The 20,550-nt window shown below is 40.5% G+C and overlaps 1 protein-coding gene across 5 annotated transcripts in view; it reads left to right on the plus strand.

The window, feature by feature from the left end:
- Positions 1-20,550, plus strand: part of tenm3 (teneurin transmembrane protein 3) — a 1,636,378-nt gene that overhangs the window by 1,520,180 nt on the left and 95,648 nt on the right. For all 5 annotated transcript variants that reach the window (XM_059974311.1, XM_059974313.1, XM_059974312.1 and 2 more), the window contains one exon: positions 4,733-4,879. In XM_059974311.1, the coding sequence (XP_059830294.1) occupies positions 4,733-4,879 (147 nt within the window). The remainder of the gene's footprint in view (positions 1-4,732; positions 4,880-20,550) is intronic.

Here is a 20,550-nt window from a genome sequence, read left to right on the forward strand (position 1 = left end):
CAGTGTTTTTATTGCTTTTCTATTGTATCTTATCAGATCCCAAAGTGCTTCACATGCATTAAATTTCTATTGCGGTCTAATCAATGTTGTTACTCAAATATGTTTGTTTTGAGTGTATTTGCTATATCACACAGACCAACCAAAGCAGTTCTCCTCCTTGCATTCTAAAATATCTTTACTCAATACACTGAGTGGATGGAACCTTCCTGCTGTCATTTTGATATGACTAGCACTTAGCAATCAAAGGAAATCTTCCTCAGGCTACCCTCAATACCAGAGCATTTACTTGCTTTGAATCCCAAACCTTTTATGGTAACCTGCTCTCTCCTACCTTGATAACTAAGGTTGTTTGTAGCTAACTTAATTCCCATATAATAACCCCAAAATCAAAAAACTGCATTGCATTTGATTGTGACCACTTCTTTTTGTGGCACAATCAACACTTCTCTGTGAACAGAGTCTATCAAGCATTACAGCCACGTTCCAGGATTCATCATGAGCTGCACTTTCAAAGAGCAAGCAGTTCTCTGATCTCAGCAAGACCACCAAATAGAGGCTGCTCTTGGCTTCAGTATCCCTCAGCCAGAGTAGGAGAAATTAGCCATTTCTGATTGCTCAGGGAGCATTTTATCCTGTCTTTCAAGTGTGGTGTACATCATGGCTCATCCACATCTACTCATCCTGGTACCATAATCATTAAAAGTCCTTGCATGCCAAAGCTACTCCAAGCCTTGGTAGTCTTACTGCCTCTCTGATTTTCACTCCACGTAGTGTAAAATTGTCCTTCCTGACATTCTCCCTGGACATCGTACCTCTGATGCTCATCTGAATGGGATTCATGCCTCCACACAATCTATAATGTATGATAATGTGTTTTATCTCAGGACGAATCACACTTTTTCCTAAGGAACTTAGTGTACAAAAGCTTTGAGAATTTTGCCTGTGCTGCATAGATGACCCTGTTTCTATATTACACTGTTCTTAAACATTTGTATGTTCTGTTTCTCAAGCGCACTTCCTGGATAAGATAGTTAAAGGTACTGCATGTTTTTTTGTTGTGCTGTCTCCTTATATACAGTAAATGATTCTCACCCCCTTGTTTGCTTCTCCGTTTCATTGTTTGAGCTTTTGACAACTAATGCATTAATGAGGACTTTTACAGAGCTTGTGTCTGCAATGTTTTAACAGCATTTAACACCCCCAAAAGACTTGAAAGTCAACAAGCTGGATTAGTTTTGCTTTAGTTCCGTTTTTACACTCTAACCCCTTTGTGACCGGTGTACAGATGCTAAGCCACATAGAGTGGCAATACAGTGTAATTGAGAACAGTTCATTCCTGTTAGATGTTGATTGTTGATGAATAGAGAGAGAGAGAGAGAGAGAGAGAGAGAGAGAGAGAAATCAGTCAGAAAATGTAGGACTTTTGTTTAAAGAGTAATTTAATCATACACAAAAAGAATCAATTGTAACAATGTCAAACACTATTTGTAGCTATGTGTGAAACTGTTAAGTGGTGTGGAGTAAATTTGATACCAGTTTAATAATCACTGCACCTCATCTTTCATTAATGCTATTTATGCGATTTAACAGCGTTTCTGAAATTTGTTATTTAGTTTGTAGAAATGTTCCTACAGCTGCATTGCCTGACATGTCTTATTCAGGATGATACCTCCGGCATTACGACTACTCTTCATTGGCTAAAGCAGCACTAGCAGTTCTGTTTAGTTCACTCACGTCCTTGTAATTGCAAGCATCCCTTTTCTTCTGTTTGTATAAATACAGATTCTGAATATGCCATTACTTTTAATTATGTTTCCACAATTTTCCTCCTTGTCCATACTAGCAGACAAGATAGGATATAAAGGTAAAGGCAAAAGCCCTAGGGAGATTGTTGCAAACAATCCCTCTCTGCTCTCTGTCTTCAAGCTCATCATTTAATGTGACTTTTTCCCTCATTGATTTACTTCCTTTTCTGTTTAGGCTTTTCGCCTATGTTTGCTGTGGTTCTTATGGTTACTGCATTCTGTGTGTCTTAAGTTGTTGAACACGCCAGGCTGCTATTTCTGTTGAAAACCCTGTCTGTCCCGTTTCAGTCCATCTTGCAGTCTTGACTAGGCTTAGCTACCTCACTTGTTCCTTGCCCTTTGCTTACTCCTTTGAAAAGAATGTGAGTTCTTTAAAGCTTAAAGGTTTCTTTCTTTCTTAATAGCGTATGGTTCTATATACCCTACCTATACTTTGTCCATCTGTTTCAGTTGCCATAATTTCACGTGAATAAGCTACAGCTTCAAGGCCCCAGAGTAACAAGAGATTCAGTCAGAGGGGGCAGGGGTCGCACATGCTCATTGGGTTGTTGCCCTGCCCCCGTGCAACTCCCAGGCAAATTGGTGTGCCAGCCATCTCCATGGTAAGTCACATTGTCTGGCTATCCATGCTGAGGGACTGCTTGTGGAAGGAGAAGCACAAAGAACAATGGAGAGAAAATGAAGACGTCAGAATAGCCATGCAATTCACTTGAGACCCGAATGTTTAACTGTTTCACACTTTTAATGATGAGAAGGCAAATGCACACAGAATGAAACCACACAGTGACAGACTGAATTCCAGGTTTCAGACATACCTTGTGGGAAGACGCCTGTCCTGACATCATACCTGAAGAGTCTTGCTCGAATGTTAAGATCACATCTCCTTGGTGGACTTCCCCACCCACTAACTTCACCCATTGCTTCTCATACCCCAACTAAGAAAGTATTATTTTTCTTCCATCCTCTTAAATCCATGAATCATACTTAACGCTTCAATTCATTCACCGTGTTACCAGCCGAATGATGTGTCTGAAAGCCAATCCACTTACTATTGTTGGGGAAAATGCGTGGGCGTGGGCATTATTCTGAGAGTAAACCTTCAAAGTGATGTCCTGGGATCAAGGGATGATCATTGAGAAGAATGGGCAGGATGAGTTATTTGGAAAAGTGACAAGAGTGTGGTGGCTGGGTAGGATGGAGGTTTGGACGTTGCTAGTGTCAGTAAAGCAACGTACCAAGTTGAGTGAGGTCCCTTCAAAAGTGGAAGATAAAAAGTTGTTGGAGGAAGGGACCTTCAGGTAGCATTCAACAACATACATCAGTGGTGTTCCCAGGATGCTGAGCCATGAGTATTTATTCCTGATACACCAGGAGGGTCTCTCCACTCCATCACATTTAAAAATTTGGGCCTGAATTTGTAAACATCCACTCTATATTTCTTTACTATGACGAATATTATTTTTTTGGGTAGAGTTGAGTTGACTGAGTTCATTTAAAAAAATCAACAGCCACTCAAGTAAATCAGGCTGTAAATGGAACTCGCCTCAGAGACAGACAAGCACATGAGACATCACATCTCACCTGTTGGTCTTTGGTTGACAGTTTAAAAATACTCTGAGAAATCTAAAATAAAAAGAAAAGTTTTGAAAACTATCAGCAGATCTGTTGGCATATGTGGAAAGAGAAGTGTTTCAGATCCGGGACATCATTATTAGAACAGGTTGTTTTAAGCTAATGTTTAAACCTTCTGCCCTTCCCCAATTGCATTTTATGCCTGGGTGATTTGTTCCTCTCACTGACAGTGAGAACTCATTGTCATTGGGCCAACCAAAACTGTTTATGCGATGCATGAAAATCCCAGTGACTTCCTTCCCTTTGCCCCTGCTCCTAAAGCTCTGCCTTGGGAGCATACTCCAGAGGCACTCAAGAGAATTTTTGGACCAGAGCAAACATTCAATTCCTTTAGCACAGATTTTGGCATCAGTATGTGTGATTGATATTTAACAAGGTTTTCATAATAAAAATGAAAACAAGATTCAGCATGAGAGCTTCTATTAAAAGCAACAAATGACCTGAAGTGTTTAATGATCAACAGTCTGAGATTTTGCCTGACCACAGTACTTCTCCTGTCTGAGGTGGCATGGTGAATCTGGGTCACTTCTTTGCTACGAACTGGCCCATGAAAAGGTGCTTTCCAAATACAGCATTGCAAACTTTGCCTGCTCTCTCCTAGTTCTGCTTGAATCCTGTTTCTGAAATGTTAAAGAGGCGAGACCACTGACCAGCACTGTGTGGCCCTGAGACATACAGTCCTGGAGTTCTAATGCAATTTTTATATCATCATTATAACTTTGTTAGAAGAACACCAGAAACCGCAGCTATGGGCTCAGAGCAGAATGATTTTTCTAACATTGTCTTCAAACAACTCAATCTTCAGCTACATTAGTTGATTGTAAAAGCCCTTCACTTCAAAATTCACACTTCTTTTCTAAGCTGTTTCACTCTTTATTCTTCCCCATTACTGCAGTACTGCACATTCACATTCTTGGTTTCCTCGGAAACTGTAATAATATTGATAATAAAGGTGGATGATTTGAAACCCTATGTAAGACCCCTGTTTTTAATATCAACCTTACCCCAGTATCTGATTCTTCCAAAAGCCCTCAGCTGAAAATATGTGCACATTTTACATTTTTGGCAATCCTACTGCAAATACAACTCAAAGAATGGTTGCACATTTCTTTGGAGCATTGCAAATATTAATAAATACTCCCAGTTTCTATTGCAAAAGGGTGGTTTAACCATGTGAAATTATGGCAGCTCTGCTTCAACAAAGGCTTGTAGCCTTTCATTCATTAGTGTTGATGTACGTAATAAAGCAGTGGGTCATTTTGTCTAGAATTCATGGTCTTGCATTCTTTTCACAGAGGGTTGTCCTGGCCTTTGCAACAGTAATGGAAGATGTACCCTTGACCAAAATGGCTGGCATTGTGTTTGCCAGATGGGTTGGAGAGGAGCAGGCTGCGATGTTGCCATGGAGACAGCATGCTCAGATAGCAAGGACAATGAAGGAGGTAAGAACATATTTAGCCCAACTGGCTGCACAGTGGTACAGCAGGGATGTTTGCTGTCCCATTATACCAGCAGTCCAGGTTCAATCGTGACCTCCACTGCTGTCTGTGTGGAGTGTTCAAAGACCATAGGACAATTTGAATTTGGCCATTTGGCCTATCAATTCTGCTCTACCATTCCATCATAGCTATTTATTATCCCTTTCAACCCCATTCTCCTGCCTTTTGCCTTTGACATTGTTACTAATCAAGAACCTATCAGCCTATCTTTGGAGTGGCTTTGTAGATTAGTGGTTAGCGCATTGCTTTACAGTACCAGTGACCCGGGTTCAATTCCCACTGCTGTCTGTAAGGAGTTTGCATGTTCTCCCTATGACTGTGTGGTTTACTCCGAGTATTCCCGTTTCCTCCCATAGTCCAAAGACGTACCGGTTGGTAGGTTAATTGGTCATTGTAAATTGTCCGATGATTAGTCCAGGGTTAAAATTCAGGGGTTGGCTGCTTGAAGGTCTAGAAGGGCCTATTCCACACGGTATTTCAGTAAGTAAAACTCTGTTTTAAATAATACTCTGTGACTTGGCTTCCACAGCCATCTGTGGCAATGAATTCCACAGATTTACCACCTTCTGGCCAAGTAATCCCTCTTCCGCTCTGTTCTAAAGGGATGTCCTTGTATTCTGATTCCGTGCCCTCTTGTCCTAGATCCCTCACTATGGGAAACATACTTCCCACATCCACTCTATCCAGGCCTTCCAATATTCAATTGGGTTTCATTGAAATCACCCTTCATTTTTCTAAACAGCAGCGTGAACAGAGCCGCCAAATGCTCCTCGTACATTAACTATTTCACTGCTGGGATCATTGCTCGTGAATCTGAGACACGCTAGTGGGTGAATAGGCTGTTATAGATTTATACTAGTAAGAGGAGGTAATGGACTCGTGAGTAGGATGCAGATAAAGAAGTGAGAGAATGTAATTGATGGGATTGCTAGCATAAAATTCAATGACTTCCCATATGGAAGCAATGCCTGAACTGAAGCTGTCATGAGGAAACATCGAGGAAACAATTCCGCCAACAGATTTTCACTTCGGAATCAAGTCTGATGCCTTTTGGAGTCTAGCCAATATTGCACATGTTAAACTGCTGATATTTAGAAAAAACATTGTCAGGCAAAGTAAAATCAAATACAAGATAACATCAAGAGATGAAATAAAAGGGATTTTAAAGAAATAACCAAAATCTGTTCAGCATATAGAGATGGTGATTGCTTGCAAGCCTCCCATGTTTATTCTCCGCTGATGTCTAGTCCCAATCTGATGAAGCCCAGTATTTATCCTTCTTCAGCCAATCCTCACATTTCAACATGCAACTGAGGAAAAAAGTTATTTTTTGTGATAATTTTTATTTTTGTCAAAGAACTTTTCTTCGCAGAAGGTAAAAACAAAATCAGGGTCATCATCTTTTATTGTGCCTTTGTCATTCAGTAATTGTCACACACATTCAGCCCACTGAGTCTGTATAGGCTTATTGGAGAGCACCTCCAGTAGCACCATTCATTCAGCCATGCTTACCACACTTGTGCAAGATATTTTTCCTCAGCTGTTCACCCTATTTCCCCTCCACATGACCTGATTAACGATTTGCACCAGTGAGTCTTACTGTTCCTCTTTTTTTTTTACCTACTTGGAGATTCCATGCAGAACTGGCCCTTCCGGCCCAACCAGCCACACTGCCTGTCAGTCCCCTTACTTAACCCAATCCTAATCACAGAATGACCAATTTCAATGACCAATTAACCTACTAACCAGTACACCTTTGGACTGTGGGAGGAAACCAGAGCACCTGGAGGAAGCCCACATGCCCACAGGAAGGGCATCCAAACTTTTTACAGATGGAGCTGGAATTTGAACTTTGAACTCAGATGCCCTGAGCAGTAATTGCATCACGCTAACTGCCATGTGACCATGGTGCCCCACACATCCTGCACATACTTTTTCCCCAACTCTTTAAACCTGTATTAATGATCCTCGGAAGTCTTTGGTGATGGAACCAGCTCTTCTCTGTTTGTCTAACACACCACTTCTTGAAGTATACACAAGGTCATGCTGATGTTAGACAGAAATGATCTTTAAATCTTCCCTGGACAGTCCGTGAGCATTATTCTCATATTAGTTGGCCTTGGGAATTAATAGGTGGATCCTCTGCCACCCCGGAAGCACATTTGCAGTGTATTGATTCAATAGCAGCGAGGACAGGGATCTATGCAAATTATGCAACTATACAAATACAGTACAAAAAAGAAACAACTCTGAGATTCATTTTCTTGTGGGCATTATCAATAGATAGAAAGAAACACAATAGAGCCAATGAAAAGATGGACAAACTACCCATGTGCAAAGATAATAAACTGTGCAAATACAGATAAATAAATAACAAATAAATACCAAGAAGATGAGATGAAGAATCCTTGGAAGCGAGTCAATAGGTTGTGGGAACAGTTCAGTGATGGGGCAAGTGAGGTTGAGTGAAGTTATCTCATCTGGCTCGAGAGCCTGATGGTCGAAGGGTAATAACTGTTCCTGAACCTGGTCGTGTGAGTCCTGAGGCTCCTGTACCTTTTGCCTGATGGCAGCAGCAAGAGAGCGTGACCTGGGTGATGCAGGTCCTAAATGATGGATGCTGCTTTCCTGCGACAACACTCCATGTAGATGTGCTCAGTGGTAGGGAGGACTTTTCACGTGATGGACTGGGCCATTTCCAATACGTCTTGTAGCATTTTCTGTTCAACTGCTTTGGTGTTTCTATACTCTCCAACACACATCTATGGAAGTTTGTCAAAGTTTTAGATGTCATGCCAAATTTTTATGAACTTCCATGGAAGCAGAGCCACTACCATGCTTTCTTCTTAACTGCACTTATGTACTCGGCCCAAGACAGATAATACCAAGGAATTTAAAGTTGCTGACCCACTCCCCCCTCTGATCTCCCAGTGAGGACTGACTCAAAGACCTCCAGCTTCCTCCTCCTGAAGTCAATAATCATCATGTCTTGCTGACATTGTGTAAGTCGTTCTTGTTGTGGCACCACTTATTCAGTGTTTCAGTCTCCCTTCTATCTGCTGATATGTCACTGACTTTGATTCGGCCTATGACAGTGGTATTGTCAGCAAACTTAAATATGGCGTTGGAGATTGCTTAAATGAAAGCTGAAGTATTTAAAGGCACTTAAGATAAAGCTGTAATAATGTCAACTGTTTATTACAATATAAATGTTGAATCATATACAGTGCATTCTCTAAAAATGGTCAATCTCTTCAAAGTTTCATGACTCAGTCCCCTCTGAAAATGATCTCAATCAATCTAATGTGAAAAAATTAGACTTCTGTTATTGCATTTCTCTTCTTCACACAAGTACTGTCATTTTGTTACTCCCTTGCTGGTTTCACCATGGACTGTTTTTTTCCAATACAAATAGTCCCAAGTAGTGCACATGGTTTAAAGTGAAGCACTTGACTGTGACATTAATTTGGAAGCTAGTACAGTACAAATACAATCTGTACTCATGCCATGTGTGTCAACAACCTTGACTCTCAATTAATAAAACAGGATTCTGAAATAGCTGGTTCGGTGATTCTTTCTTCATTTTAGTTGGAATTATTGTACCCTGAAGCTTTTTGTATGAAACAGTTTTTGTGTATCATCCAAAATGCCTGATCCCTATTTAGAAAAAGTCTGAGAGAAAGAAATACCCTTTATAGATTATGGTGCACACCAGGACATTTCAAGGCATTTCACTGTCAATAAAGTACTTAAGTGCAGTTACTGTTGTAATTTAGAAAACATTTAGCCTAAAGTTTTGTGAGGTTGAATCTGAGTTAAGCTCAGATCAATGAGAAGGAAGTACTGTTGGGAGTTTCCTGCTGATCAGTCACCATAATTGCACCAGAAGATCGATGGAGACTTCAGATAAAAGTGGTGAATGATCAAGAATCCCCTTGAGAATATTCGTGGCTGATGCCTCTGCTGGACAAAGACATTTTCTTGGTGTTTTTACATTGTAGGTACTTGTATATTCTGACCAGAGCAATGTAGCATACTTTGACTCACACTCACCTTACTTGACAGTGAAATTCCACAGTCGCTTTGATTTCTTGATTGGTCTTTCATAATGGTCACGTTGTTAAAAAATTAGAAAATGCAAATTTGTAAAAAAAAAGCTGCAGATGCAGAAAATCTGCAATAAAAAAAACCTCAGCCACTCAGAGGTGAAAGGTGACATGGTTAAGGGAAACTACTTCACTGAAAGGGCGGTGAAAGTATGAAATACACTGCCAGTGGAAGTGGTGGAGGACAATTCAATTTTAACATCAAAGAGGAATTTGGATGGGTTAAGCTCGGGAGGGGTATGGAGGGCGATGTAGGTCATGTCAATGGGACTGGGCAGGATAATAGTTTGGCATGGATTTAATGGGATGAAGGACCTATTTTTGTGCTGTAGGGTTCTTTGACCCTAAGACTCTATTGCAAACAAATGGAGCGCAAAAGTCAGCCTGGATGTCTTTAAAGCTGTATGACTTAGGAGTAGAATCGGGCCATTCGGCCCATCAAAATTGTTGTACCACTACATCATAGCTGATCTATTTTCCTTCTCAACCAAATTCTCCTACCTCTTCCCCATAACCTGTGACACCCTTATAAATCAAGAACCTATCAACCTTCGCTCTAAATATGTCTAATGACTTGGGCTCCACTGCTGTCTGTGGCAATAAATTCTACATATCCACCATCCTCTGGCTGAAGAATTTGCTCCTCATCTCTGTTCTAGAGGGATGTTCTTCTATTCTGAGGCTGTGCCCTGTAGTCTAAGAATGTGGAAACATCCTCTCCACATCCACTCTATCAAGGCCTTTCAATATTTAGTAGGTTTCATTGAGATCCCTCCTAGTTCTTCTAAACTCCAGCAAGTATGGGCCCAGGGCCATCAAACACTCATCATATGTTAACCCTTTCACCTCTGGAATCATTGGAGCATTGTAACTCCAATATATCATCTTTCTTCTGGAAGCATTGTTGTCTTATGAATTCAAAAATTATTTCTCCAGCTTCAGAGAACTCACTTTCTCTGTCTGTGTAGAACAGGCCATTTTTGCAACATTTGTGATATGGACTCCATTTTTCTACTTCCACAAGCGTAGCCATCTGTTGAGCTTGTCCTACCTCATTTCTTTGTCTGAATTCTCACTCCCTCTTCTCATAGTTCTAGTTCGATTCTTTCTCTCTCTCTCTCTCTCTCTCCCCCTCCCTCTCTCCCTCCTTCTCTCCCTCTCCCTCCCCCCCCACCTTTCAAACACATGACCTTTCCAACTTATTCTCGCAGCAACCCTGGTCTCACCCTCCCAGAGAAGCTCCCTTTGTCCACCCGTTTCTCAGTTTATGTGCAGTCTAACATTAGCTTAATTTCCCTCTTTTGCAATACTGACAAAGGGTCGTCAGCCTGAAGCATTAACTCTTATTTCTCTTTCTACAGATGCTACCTGACCGGTTGATTCGTTCTAGTATTCTGTTGTTTTTCTTTAAAGATCAAGTCCACTCACAAGACCCGATCTCATTCTCTGTCATGTTCAGCCCGTTTGCCTGCTTCCCAGTTTTGTTTCCAACATGAAATACATATGTTTGTCAGAGAATCATAGGAATAAGAGCATAAGAAGGCCATTCAGCCATACAAGCTTGCTCTGACATTCTATATTTGTATAGCTAATCATTCACGTTCAGTATCTTGCCCCTGATCACTATAGCCATGGTAACAATGTCTAATTCCTTCTTGAATATATTTTGGCTTCAGCTCACCTCTAGAGAAGAGAATTCCTTAATTTCACTGCTCTTTGGGCAAAGAATTTTTTCCTCACCCTAATTTTAAATGGCTCACACCTCATCCTTACAGTATGGCACCTAGTCTGGACCTCCCTGTCCATCAGGAACGTTCTTTGTACATTTAATCCACCCAGTTCTGGGATGATTTTGTCGGTATCTACATAATCCCTTCTCATTCTTCTAAACTACTTTGAGTGTAAACATAATTGTCACAATCTCTCTTCATCCTGCCTTCCCAGGACAGATATGAATGCATTTTTTTGCCTCTGATCCTCTATTTCAAAGTTTTGATTAATTCATCCACTGCTATCTTTACAGATTTCATTGCTATCTCCAAATTTGGTACAGTCAACCAATTTAATCAGTTTTCACAGAGGTTCTGAATCCAAGTTATTGATGTAACCACTGAAGGCTGCTTCCTTGGTCTAGAAGGCAAACCCAAAAGGGAAGTGAAGCGATGCGAAATTTTTTTTTAATATTTCAGAAATATATTTGGATTCTTTATCCCAGAGTGCTGTGTGCATTCAATTGTTGAGCATTGACAAGAAATTGATAGGTTTGTTTTTGTCTCCAAGAGAATGGGAAAGGGGAGGGGGAAATCAGATAAGAGAGCGATGTTAAGACACAGGATTAACCGAGCTTTATTTATTTGTTTATTTAGAGATACAGGCCCTTCCAGCCCAATATGCCCTGATACCCTGCAACCCACCTATTTAACCCTAGGCTAATTGCAGGACAATTTACAATGACAAGTTAAGCTACTGACTGATATGTCTTTGCAATATGTTAGGAAACCAGAGCACCTGGAGGAAAACCACAAAGTGACAGGGAGAATGTACAAACACCTTACTGACGGTGCCGGAATTAAACTTCGTCCTACGACAGCCAGAGCTGTAATAGTGTTGTGCTAACTGCTACACCACCATGGCGCCCCGCCCAGTGATCTTGTTGGTTGCCAGAGAAGGCACAACAGGCAAATGGCGTACTCTTGATTTCACTTTGTATGTTCCTAAATTAAAATTTTAACAAAATCCATGAGACATTCAGCTCAGCTCATCTTCCAACACTGATATTGCCTCCATAACAAGTACCCACTGTTTCCTATCTATCAGCTAATTTATTTTCTGTTCCCAGATGCAGAAGGTTACAAACTAAAGGAATATTTGTGTCATGAATAGTGGAATAATCTGTATTATTCATGATGTCCTTAACATTCCTTTAGCACAGAGTCTCCAAAGATTATTCCAGTTTCCTCTTATGGCCTTGTGAAAAGAGCAGGTATAGGGGCTGTAATAAATTGGCTCCAAGATGGTGTTAATCTATATATAGTTTTTTGCAGTTCTAGTCTTCTTCTTTAAGCAACCAATACATCTTCAAATCTGCATGGCATACTGGGAATAGACAATGCATGAAAGTGATGCACTGAATGAAGCCTTCAGAAATGAATAAGGAAAAACAAACTTCAAACGCAGCACCACATCAGTCAGAACTTAGCTGCATGCTGAGAGTTTTTCATTAAACACAATGTGCTGGCGAAGTGATTAGCCGGATTGATATTTTCACATTCCGCACATTGAAGGGAATTGTGGAGAAATATAGGAATAGCAGTTACTTTGGAAATGCAGCAAATGAAATTTAATGTACTGTAAAAAACGACACACAGGAAAAAAGGGGAGTGAGGGGTGAAGAATGATTAAAAGAAGGAAATGGATTTGAAGCCGCAGTACTGCATTATTTTAAATTCCTATTATTTTCTTCCGATGTTCTCTCAACCAATAGCAACCTCTCTGCAGTCAAATGTTTCCCTTGTTGGCAATGTGTTTTTAACCTCTGCTTTGACTTGATACCCCTGTGGCAAGATTCTCTGAATCAGCGATGAAGAACAAAACAAAGCGGCAGGACACCAGCTGATGCTTAGTAGCCTGGTATTAGATAAGGTTAGCACTGTGTCGACCAACTCTCGCCCCTGTATTAGGACACAGTGGTTACTTCCCCTTTACCTGAGGGGCGGTTGGAATTTGCTTCTAAAAGATCGCAGCCTTTACAAAGCAACAGGATCGTTTGTTATTAATGTCAGGAATAGATACAGAAGAACATTAGGTTTGTCATATCTCTGTAATGAGGTCACAACTTCTTGTCTATTTTCAGGCATTAATCCTCTATCATAGAGTCAAAGCCCTGTTAAAACGGATGGAACCTGCCCTTTGGACCAACTTTTCCATGCCAACCATGGTTCCTGCCCAGTTTGTCCCGTTTGCTTACATTTGTCCCTCTAAGCCTTGATCCTTTGTATTCAAAAGCCTGCCAATCTCTGGCATGAATATACTTCATTACTGAACCTCTCACTGTCCTCTTGTGTAGAAAACTCCAAAGGTTCATCACTCGAAATGAAGAAATCTCTTCTCATCTTCACTTTGAATGGCCACCCTCTTATTTTGAGTCTGTGACCCCTGGTTCTAGACTACATAGAAACAGGTCCGTCAGCCCGCAACATTCATGCCAACCTATTTGCCTATCTACACTAATCTCATTTGCCTGCATTAAATCTTTATCCTTCTAAGCCTTGCCTATTCTGCCTGTTGAAGTGGATCTTAAAATGCAGTGCCTGTAACTGATAATGGATAAATCCTTATGTTTATCCTGTCACGCCCAATAAGAATGTTGTTTCAATGAGATCACTCATTCCTCAAATACGAGGGAGTCTAAACCTAGTCAGCTTAATTTCTCCTCAGAGGGCATGGTTTTTCGTGAAACTCAAGACTCGCTAATGAAATTTAAGATTGTGTATCTTTTAAGTTTATTTTTGAGTTATATGTTACTGTCAGAAAGGAGGTACAATACTAACTCAGCATTTCAGGAACTGTTTCTTCCCCTCTGCCATATGATTTCTAAATGGACATTGAACCCACAAACATAACTTCACTTTTTTATTGCAACACATACACAAATCAGCAGGCCAGGCTTTTTTTTATTGTTTCTGATTTTGCACTATTTTTAATGTAATGATTTGATATACATATATATATATTTACTGTAATTGATTTATTTATTTTTTCTCCATATTGTCATGTGTTGCATTGTACTGCTGTTACTAAATTAACCAATTTCATGACATATGCCGATGATATTAAACCTAATTCTGAATCTGATTCTCAGAGTGTAAATTTGTGGATTTTTAATTTTGAGACAATGTTGCTTTGATGAATTTTTGGTAATAGAGAGATTGTACCAGAATTTCCCACATCTGTCTCCCCACAACCAAATCTAAATTGGGAGTTTGGGAAGCATCAGCTAGCAAATTATTGAATAATCAGTGGTGAAATATCGCCGAGTTAGGGTGACAAAACTACTGATAAACATCAGGCTGCCCAAAACTGAAGCAGCCTATTAGCATGACTTTGGAAAAGGAACGCAGAGAGTCTTGATGTCAGACATAACAGATTTTCCCTTACAAACACACGCTTACTGAGAAATTTGCAACCTGGTGACAGAGTTGCAGCTAATGGAACCACTGCCTCACCGTCTCAGAGACCTGGGCTCAATTCTGACTTGGATGTCATCTCTGTGGAGCTTGCTCATTTTTCCAGTGACCACATGGATTATTACTTCCAGATTTCCTCATTTTTGATGCAAAATACTTACTTAGTTTGCCCCCATTATGACCTCTCCAGCATCATTTTCCACCAATCTGATAACTACTCTTTCCTTTCTTTTGCCTGTTATATATCTGAAAATCTTTTGGTATCCTCTCTGACTCGATGGGTCAAATGGTCGGGTTCTGCTCCTATCTTATGGTCTAAAGAATACTATGAAAATCTTTTCTTAATGTTTGTATTCAAATAAAATACCCCTACATTTATAAATGGGAGACATCTGTTGCATGTGTTTCTAAGAGCCTGGGCTTAAAAGTACTTTTGGATAAATACATAAAGTTGAAACTTGATTGGCTCTTTGTAATACAGTCGCATGTGGTTCACCCCTCACTGTAAAGTTGTGTATAAGTCCCTGGGTTGCCTTTGCTTCCTCAGTCATCTGTTTCAATTGAGTGTTGCAGATACTGGGAACCATTTCATTTCAAATTGTGCAGAACAGTAATCTGACACCACACATTCAAATCCAATACCTCTGAAAGTAGGTTAATAGCGTTTCACTAATGAGAAGCAGATGAACAGTTTGCCCATTGGGGTGGCAATCTTGATTTCCTAATCCATTGACTATAATAGTGATGTGGACAATGATAAATGTACTGTACATTAATTGAGCTCTTCCCTGCCAGACTGTGCCATTACCATTAATCACTGCTACCCGCATGTAATGTTATTGGGTGTTAAATATGTCACTAATATGTAGGTTTTAGCAAAAAAAAAGGTTGTGGTTTATTTACCATTTCAATTTCTATCCCTTTTAGTACATGGTTAGAGTTATGCTTGGACGGAAACAATTAATACAACTGTCAACTGTGGAAGCATTAGGCTGATGTGGATTTGAGCCAGCGATGACTCACTGCTACTGAGTCAGCATCACCTCAGTTTATTACTGTTTCCCCTTTCCTCAGTTTAAAAATTAGTTTTTCAAATAATGTAATGGATGTCCAGTTCTCCGTCAGTGGTCCCTGTGCTGCTTCCTGAAAGTTTGCAAGTGAAACCTTTGTTCTAACACACATAAACTTCTGCAGGATGTCCATTGAGAAACCTCTGTTGTCATTAATACTGTTACCAAATGATTTCCTTAACTTCAGAAGGGAATGGCTCCAAGATAGAGTAGTAAAGTGGTTACAATATTCTGTTAATCATCCAGGTGCCTGGAGACAGGGTTAAATATCATTCTGGTGTTTGCACAGTTTATTCCGTTAATTGTGCCAGTTGTAATTTAATAAAAGCTAACAACAATAGAACTAGAATCAGGTTCATTATCACTGGTGTACGTCATGAAATTTGTTGCTTTGTGATAACTGCACAGTGCATGACAAAGGATCCCGAGCTAGGGTAAGGTTGTTGACCCACGATTAACCCCGAGTGTAACTGAGTACACTGTTCAAGGATTATAACTGCCAACCTTACCAATGATGCCTGTGACTCATGAAGAATAAATAAATTGACTTACTTAGTTAGAATGTGTTGGTGTTGAACTAAAGGGTAGCACGGCAGATAAAGATGCCCAGGAATGGAGGTGGAAGCTATTGCCCAGTCCATCACGTGTGAAGCTCTTCCCACCATTGAGCACATTGACAGGGACCACTGCCACAAAAATGTCGCATCCGTCATCAAGAACCCCCGCCATCCAGGCCAAGCCACTACCTCCATCTGGCAGGAGCCTCAGGGGCCATACCACCATGTTCAGGAACTGTTATTACCCCATAACCATCAGACTCCTGAATGGGCGTGGTTAACTGCACTCTCCTCAACTCCAAACTGATTCCACAACCTACTGACTCATTTTCAACCCATTTTCTCACTATTATTATTGTTTTTTTTATTTGCATACTTTGATAATAAAGAGAGTTTGACTTTAACATTGAAAACATCCTTTTAAATAGTACCCCCAAGGCTTTTCAATATACTTTACCAGCTCATGACATACTTTTTGAAACATAATTACTACTGTGATGTGGAACAGGAATTTTCAAAATATCTTTTCCTTTTGGACCCAGAAAATAAATGATCTCTAAAATTCAGAATAAGGAAAGACCTAGAACAAAGTGCCGGTGGATAATGTTCTGTGGGGGCTTAGTGGCAACCTGCTATGAAGCCTCCTGCTTCAACAACTGACTCAGAGCACTTCTCTCTAAGTTAGGCTTCATAAAGCCTCTGAAGTTCCACTTGGAAAAAGTTGAATCAGTTATCCACCTTGTATATTGCACCAGGCTGACAAATATACACAGGATCCAAACATTAAGGGATTTTTTCTGATCAACGTAAACCTTTCTAAGTTCCTGTAGTTCTTGTCCGTGATGCAGGACACTGGCTTCTAAATTGAGAAGCTACAGAATTTTGCAGCACATTGTGAGGCCTTTGAACAAAGCAGTTCCTTCAAAGTAATGTACCTACCTGGGATCTCTTTCTTGTCCCTGAGATCTTCAAGGAATAGAGGCTTCAGTTGGTACTTGTGTTCTTCCCTATTGTTTCTGCCTACTTTTGACCCACTGAACCTGTATCCTCATTGCTTGACTCTGTCCCGTCACCCCTCATCCAGTCCCTTCCCAACTACATCAGAGACACCTCATATGTCCTTCACCAGTTTGACAGTTGTTATCCCTGGCTCCCACTGCCAATGGATGTATCCAGTTTTTATACAGCTCCAACCCCCTCTCCATCAACAAGGTCTTAATGGCTTCTGCTTTATTCTGCAACAAAGATTCAAGCATTTCCTCTCCACCGGCATACTCATGTGCCTGCCTGAACTTGCTCTTACTCTGAACAGCTTCTCTTTTGACTCCTTTCACTTTATGCAAATCTGAGCTGTAGCTACGCCTGTCTTTTTGTTAGCTATGTCCTTGTACCAAATGTTCTCTGGTATCAATCTCCATCTCTTTCTCCGTCTGCATTGGTGCTGCTTCCTGCACTTGTACAGAACTCGTCAGTTTTATCCCGGAGGCGACTCAGTCTGCTGAGCTTCTGCAACAGGTAATGGTCCCGTAATAGGCCCGTCCGGCCCTTCAAAGCGTGCCACCCAGCAACCTCCCAATTTAACCTTTGGCTAATCGTGGGACAATTTACAATGAATGACCAATCAGCCTACCAACTGGTACATCCTTGGACTGTGGGATGAAACCCACGCTGTCATGGGGAGACCATACAAATTTGTTACAGAGAGTGACGGCAAATTATGTGGTTTTGTTCAGGTCTTGTAGCTTTAGTTTTTGTCTGGTGGATTTCTCCTTTCCGGGGAACGCGCTAAGATGGTAGCGTGATATTAATACGCAGCAGCCTCTCCAGACTCTGGATTGGGGATTGCCAAACGTTATGTGGATTTTCTGGTGTAGTCTGTTTTGTCATATGCTTTTGTGATATCATTCTGGGGAACGTTGTCTCATTTTTTAACTGCATTGCATTTGTGATTTCTAAATGACAATAAACTGAATCTGAATCTGACTTGCATCCTGGATGATTCAAGTTTCAAGTGCCCAGATGATGTTCAGGAATTTATGGGGAATTTTCCCAGATATTTACATCAGTTATTAGATATTTTGTTCAAGCGCAGGAGCTTACAGTTGTGCGCCAATTAGTTGTCCCCATCCTTGCTTTCCACATGACCTTGTAAATTTATTTTAGGAACAAATTCTCTGCAGCACAGCACTATAGGAATCAACATGTTCAAAACAACTCAACTGCATCATATTTTCATCTCAGAAGTTAACATACATCATTAACAAGTCCTTTTAAATTTTGAAGCATTCTGTTACGGAATACATCTTTCTGAGGGAGGAAATTTCATTGCCAATGAATGTGTTAGTTACTCATTGTCTTTATTCCTGTCTTTTCATTTTCAAGTTAAGTGTAGATTAAGAGTCCAAGTAAAGCTGATAATGTATTCTTGTCCCAAGCTTGCAGGAAATCGTTTATTACATAAGTATGATATGATTGACTTCCACAGTTATACATTACCTCAGTGAAACATACATACCATACCAAAAGCAATCACAAAAAGACTTGTACCCCTATCGAATGTTGAAAGGCTTCAATAGAGTGGATGCAGAGCGGATGTTTTCTCTGGTGGGGGGGGGGGGAACGGAACGGGGTGGTCTAGGTCCAGAGGACACAACCTCAGAATAGAGAGATGTCCATTTAGAGTGGAGACGAGGAGGAATTTCTTTAGATGGAGAGTGGTGAATCTGTGGAATTCATCCATACAGGAGGCCAAGTTATTGGATATATCTAAGGTAGAGTTTGATATATTCTCAGTTAGTCAGGGTACGAAGGGTTATAGGTAGAATGCAGAAGATTGGGGCTAAAAGGGAAATGGATCAGCCATGATGAAATGGTGGAGCAGACTCAATGGGCCAAATGGCGTAATTCTGCTCCTATGTCTTATGGCTTATGTTTTACTGTGGCATGACTTTGGCCATAAACTCTTCATATAAATTTACATTGTTTACTCTGCATTGTTTTCATTTCAATTTTTGTGATTTTAATTTTCATATTTGGCAATTCCAGTTTTGCAAGCAGCCTCTAAAATTACTTGTAAATCTGGGAATGCCACAATATGAAATTCACTCAAGATCTGTTATCTCATAGGTAAGTAAAACTTCCTCTGTTTAACAAAAAAAGCGTCATTCTTTTTTTTCTTAAGCCAATTATTGAAAATGATGCATAAAATAATTGAAGAAGCCTTTACTGTTCTCCGGGTACGGGTATTAATGGAATATCATTAGCAGCCTGAAAATTAAAACACTCCCAATGGTTCACATACTGAATCCACAAACAAAAGGACCAGGAAAGTTCTGAGCTTATTTACATCTTGTTGACTCCAGCAAGGACTAATATTGGTACATTGTGGAAGGGATCCTTCACTGAGTTTTTCCTCCTCATCTGTGCTGGAAATGCGCTGATATTAGCCTAGGCCAGGATTAAGTCTGGATGTAACTCACTTATACCCACAAGTGCTAGTTCACATTCAGTTTATTGTTATTCAGCCACAGACATGTATGCCACCTAATGAAACAAGGTCCTCCAGACCAAGGTGCACAACATAGTACGTATAGCTCACACACATTACATATACAGCAAAGTAATATCACCACTAGTAAATTAACAAATACTACAATGCATTTATGACACAAGTTAAAAGTGCCGGTGTAACACTACTGGGGCTTCATGCCTGATGACACCTGGACGGTGGCAGGGAGTTCAGGTCGTCTTGTGGCCTGGGGTAAGAAGCAATTTCCCACCCTGACAGTTCTCGTCCTAATGCTGCAGTACCTCCTGCCTGATGGGTAGAGGGGTCAAAGCAATTTATGGACTGAAGGGAGGGTTAAAATCAGCCTCCACACACCTACCGCCACATCTCGTGCATAATTAGCAATAGAGCAAAGGCAATTAGGGCTTCCATACCTGTACATAATCAGGCAGTCAGCCACCTCCAGGGGTGGAAGAGGGGCATAGAGAGGCAGAAAGGAATTGAGAAAATAAATAAAAGGTTACATGTAAAAATAGCAAACAAAATGTGGCTTTGAATAAAAATGCATCCTAATCCAGTGGGAGTCATGTCAACTCACTTAGAATATCAGTATACAGTGACAACCAATGCATCTGCTCTTTCCTGTCAGTTCTGACTGAGCTCAACCTCTCAGCAACCTCCCACTGCTGGGGCCACTGGTGACATTTAACGGGAAAACAGTTTTTTTTAGTGTAGTCCCTTTTGAATATGCCAGCAGATTTTCAAGGTTGCAGGCTGCACTTTCCTGGTGTTCGGTAATCTTGTGACTGATTGCTTTCTGTTACTAATGAAGTATTGGTGTTCGATGTTGCTCGTTCTTGTCTCTGGGTCAGAAGGCTGTTGTCAAGCCCCACAATTCATACTGCAACTCCATTCCAGTACTGAAGTGGGGCTACATGGTCAGATTTGCCATATTTATGGTTCAACATTAACTAAGCTGGACTAACATTTGAGGAAGATCTTCAGGGTTTTACCTTCTGCTCTGTAGTTATCGCTCTGTCAACCTCATCTGAACAGTTTATTTTACCCCTGCTTGTGGAAGGTTGTGTAGAAGTTGGAATCATAGAACTATTATATTGTTGTGTTAGCCATGCCATTTCTCAGTGGAACAATTCTCATTGCCTTGCTTCTTCCCAATATCCCAGCAA

This window comes from Hypanus sabinus, chromosome 7 (genome assembly GCF_030144855.1).
Source record: "Hypanus sabinus isolate sHypSab1 chromosome 7, sHypSab1.hap1, whole genome shotgun sequence".
In the NCBI taxonomy this organism is placed as follows: Eukaryota; Metazoa; Chordata; class Chondrichthyes; order Myliobatiformes; family Dasyatidae; genus Hypanus; species Hypanus sabinus.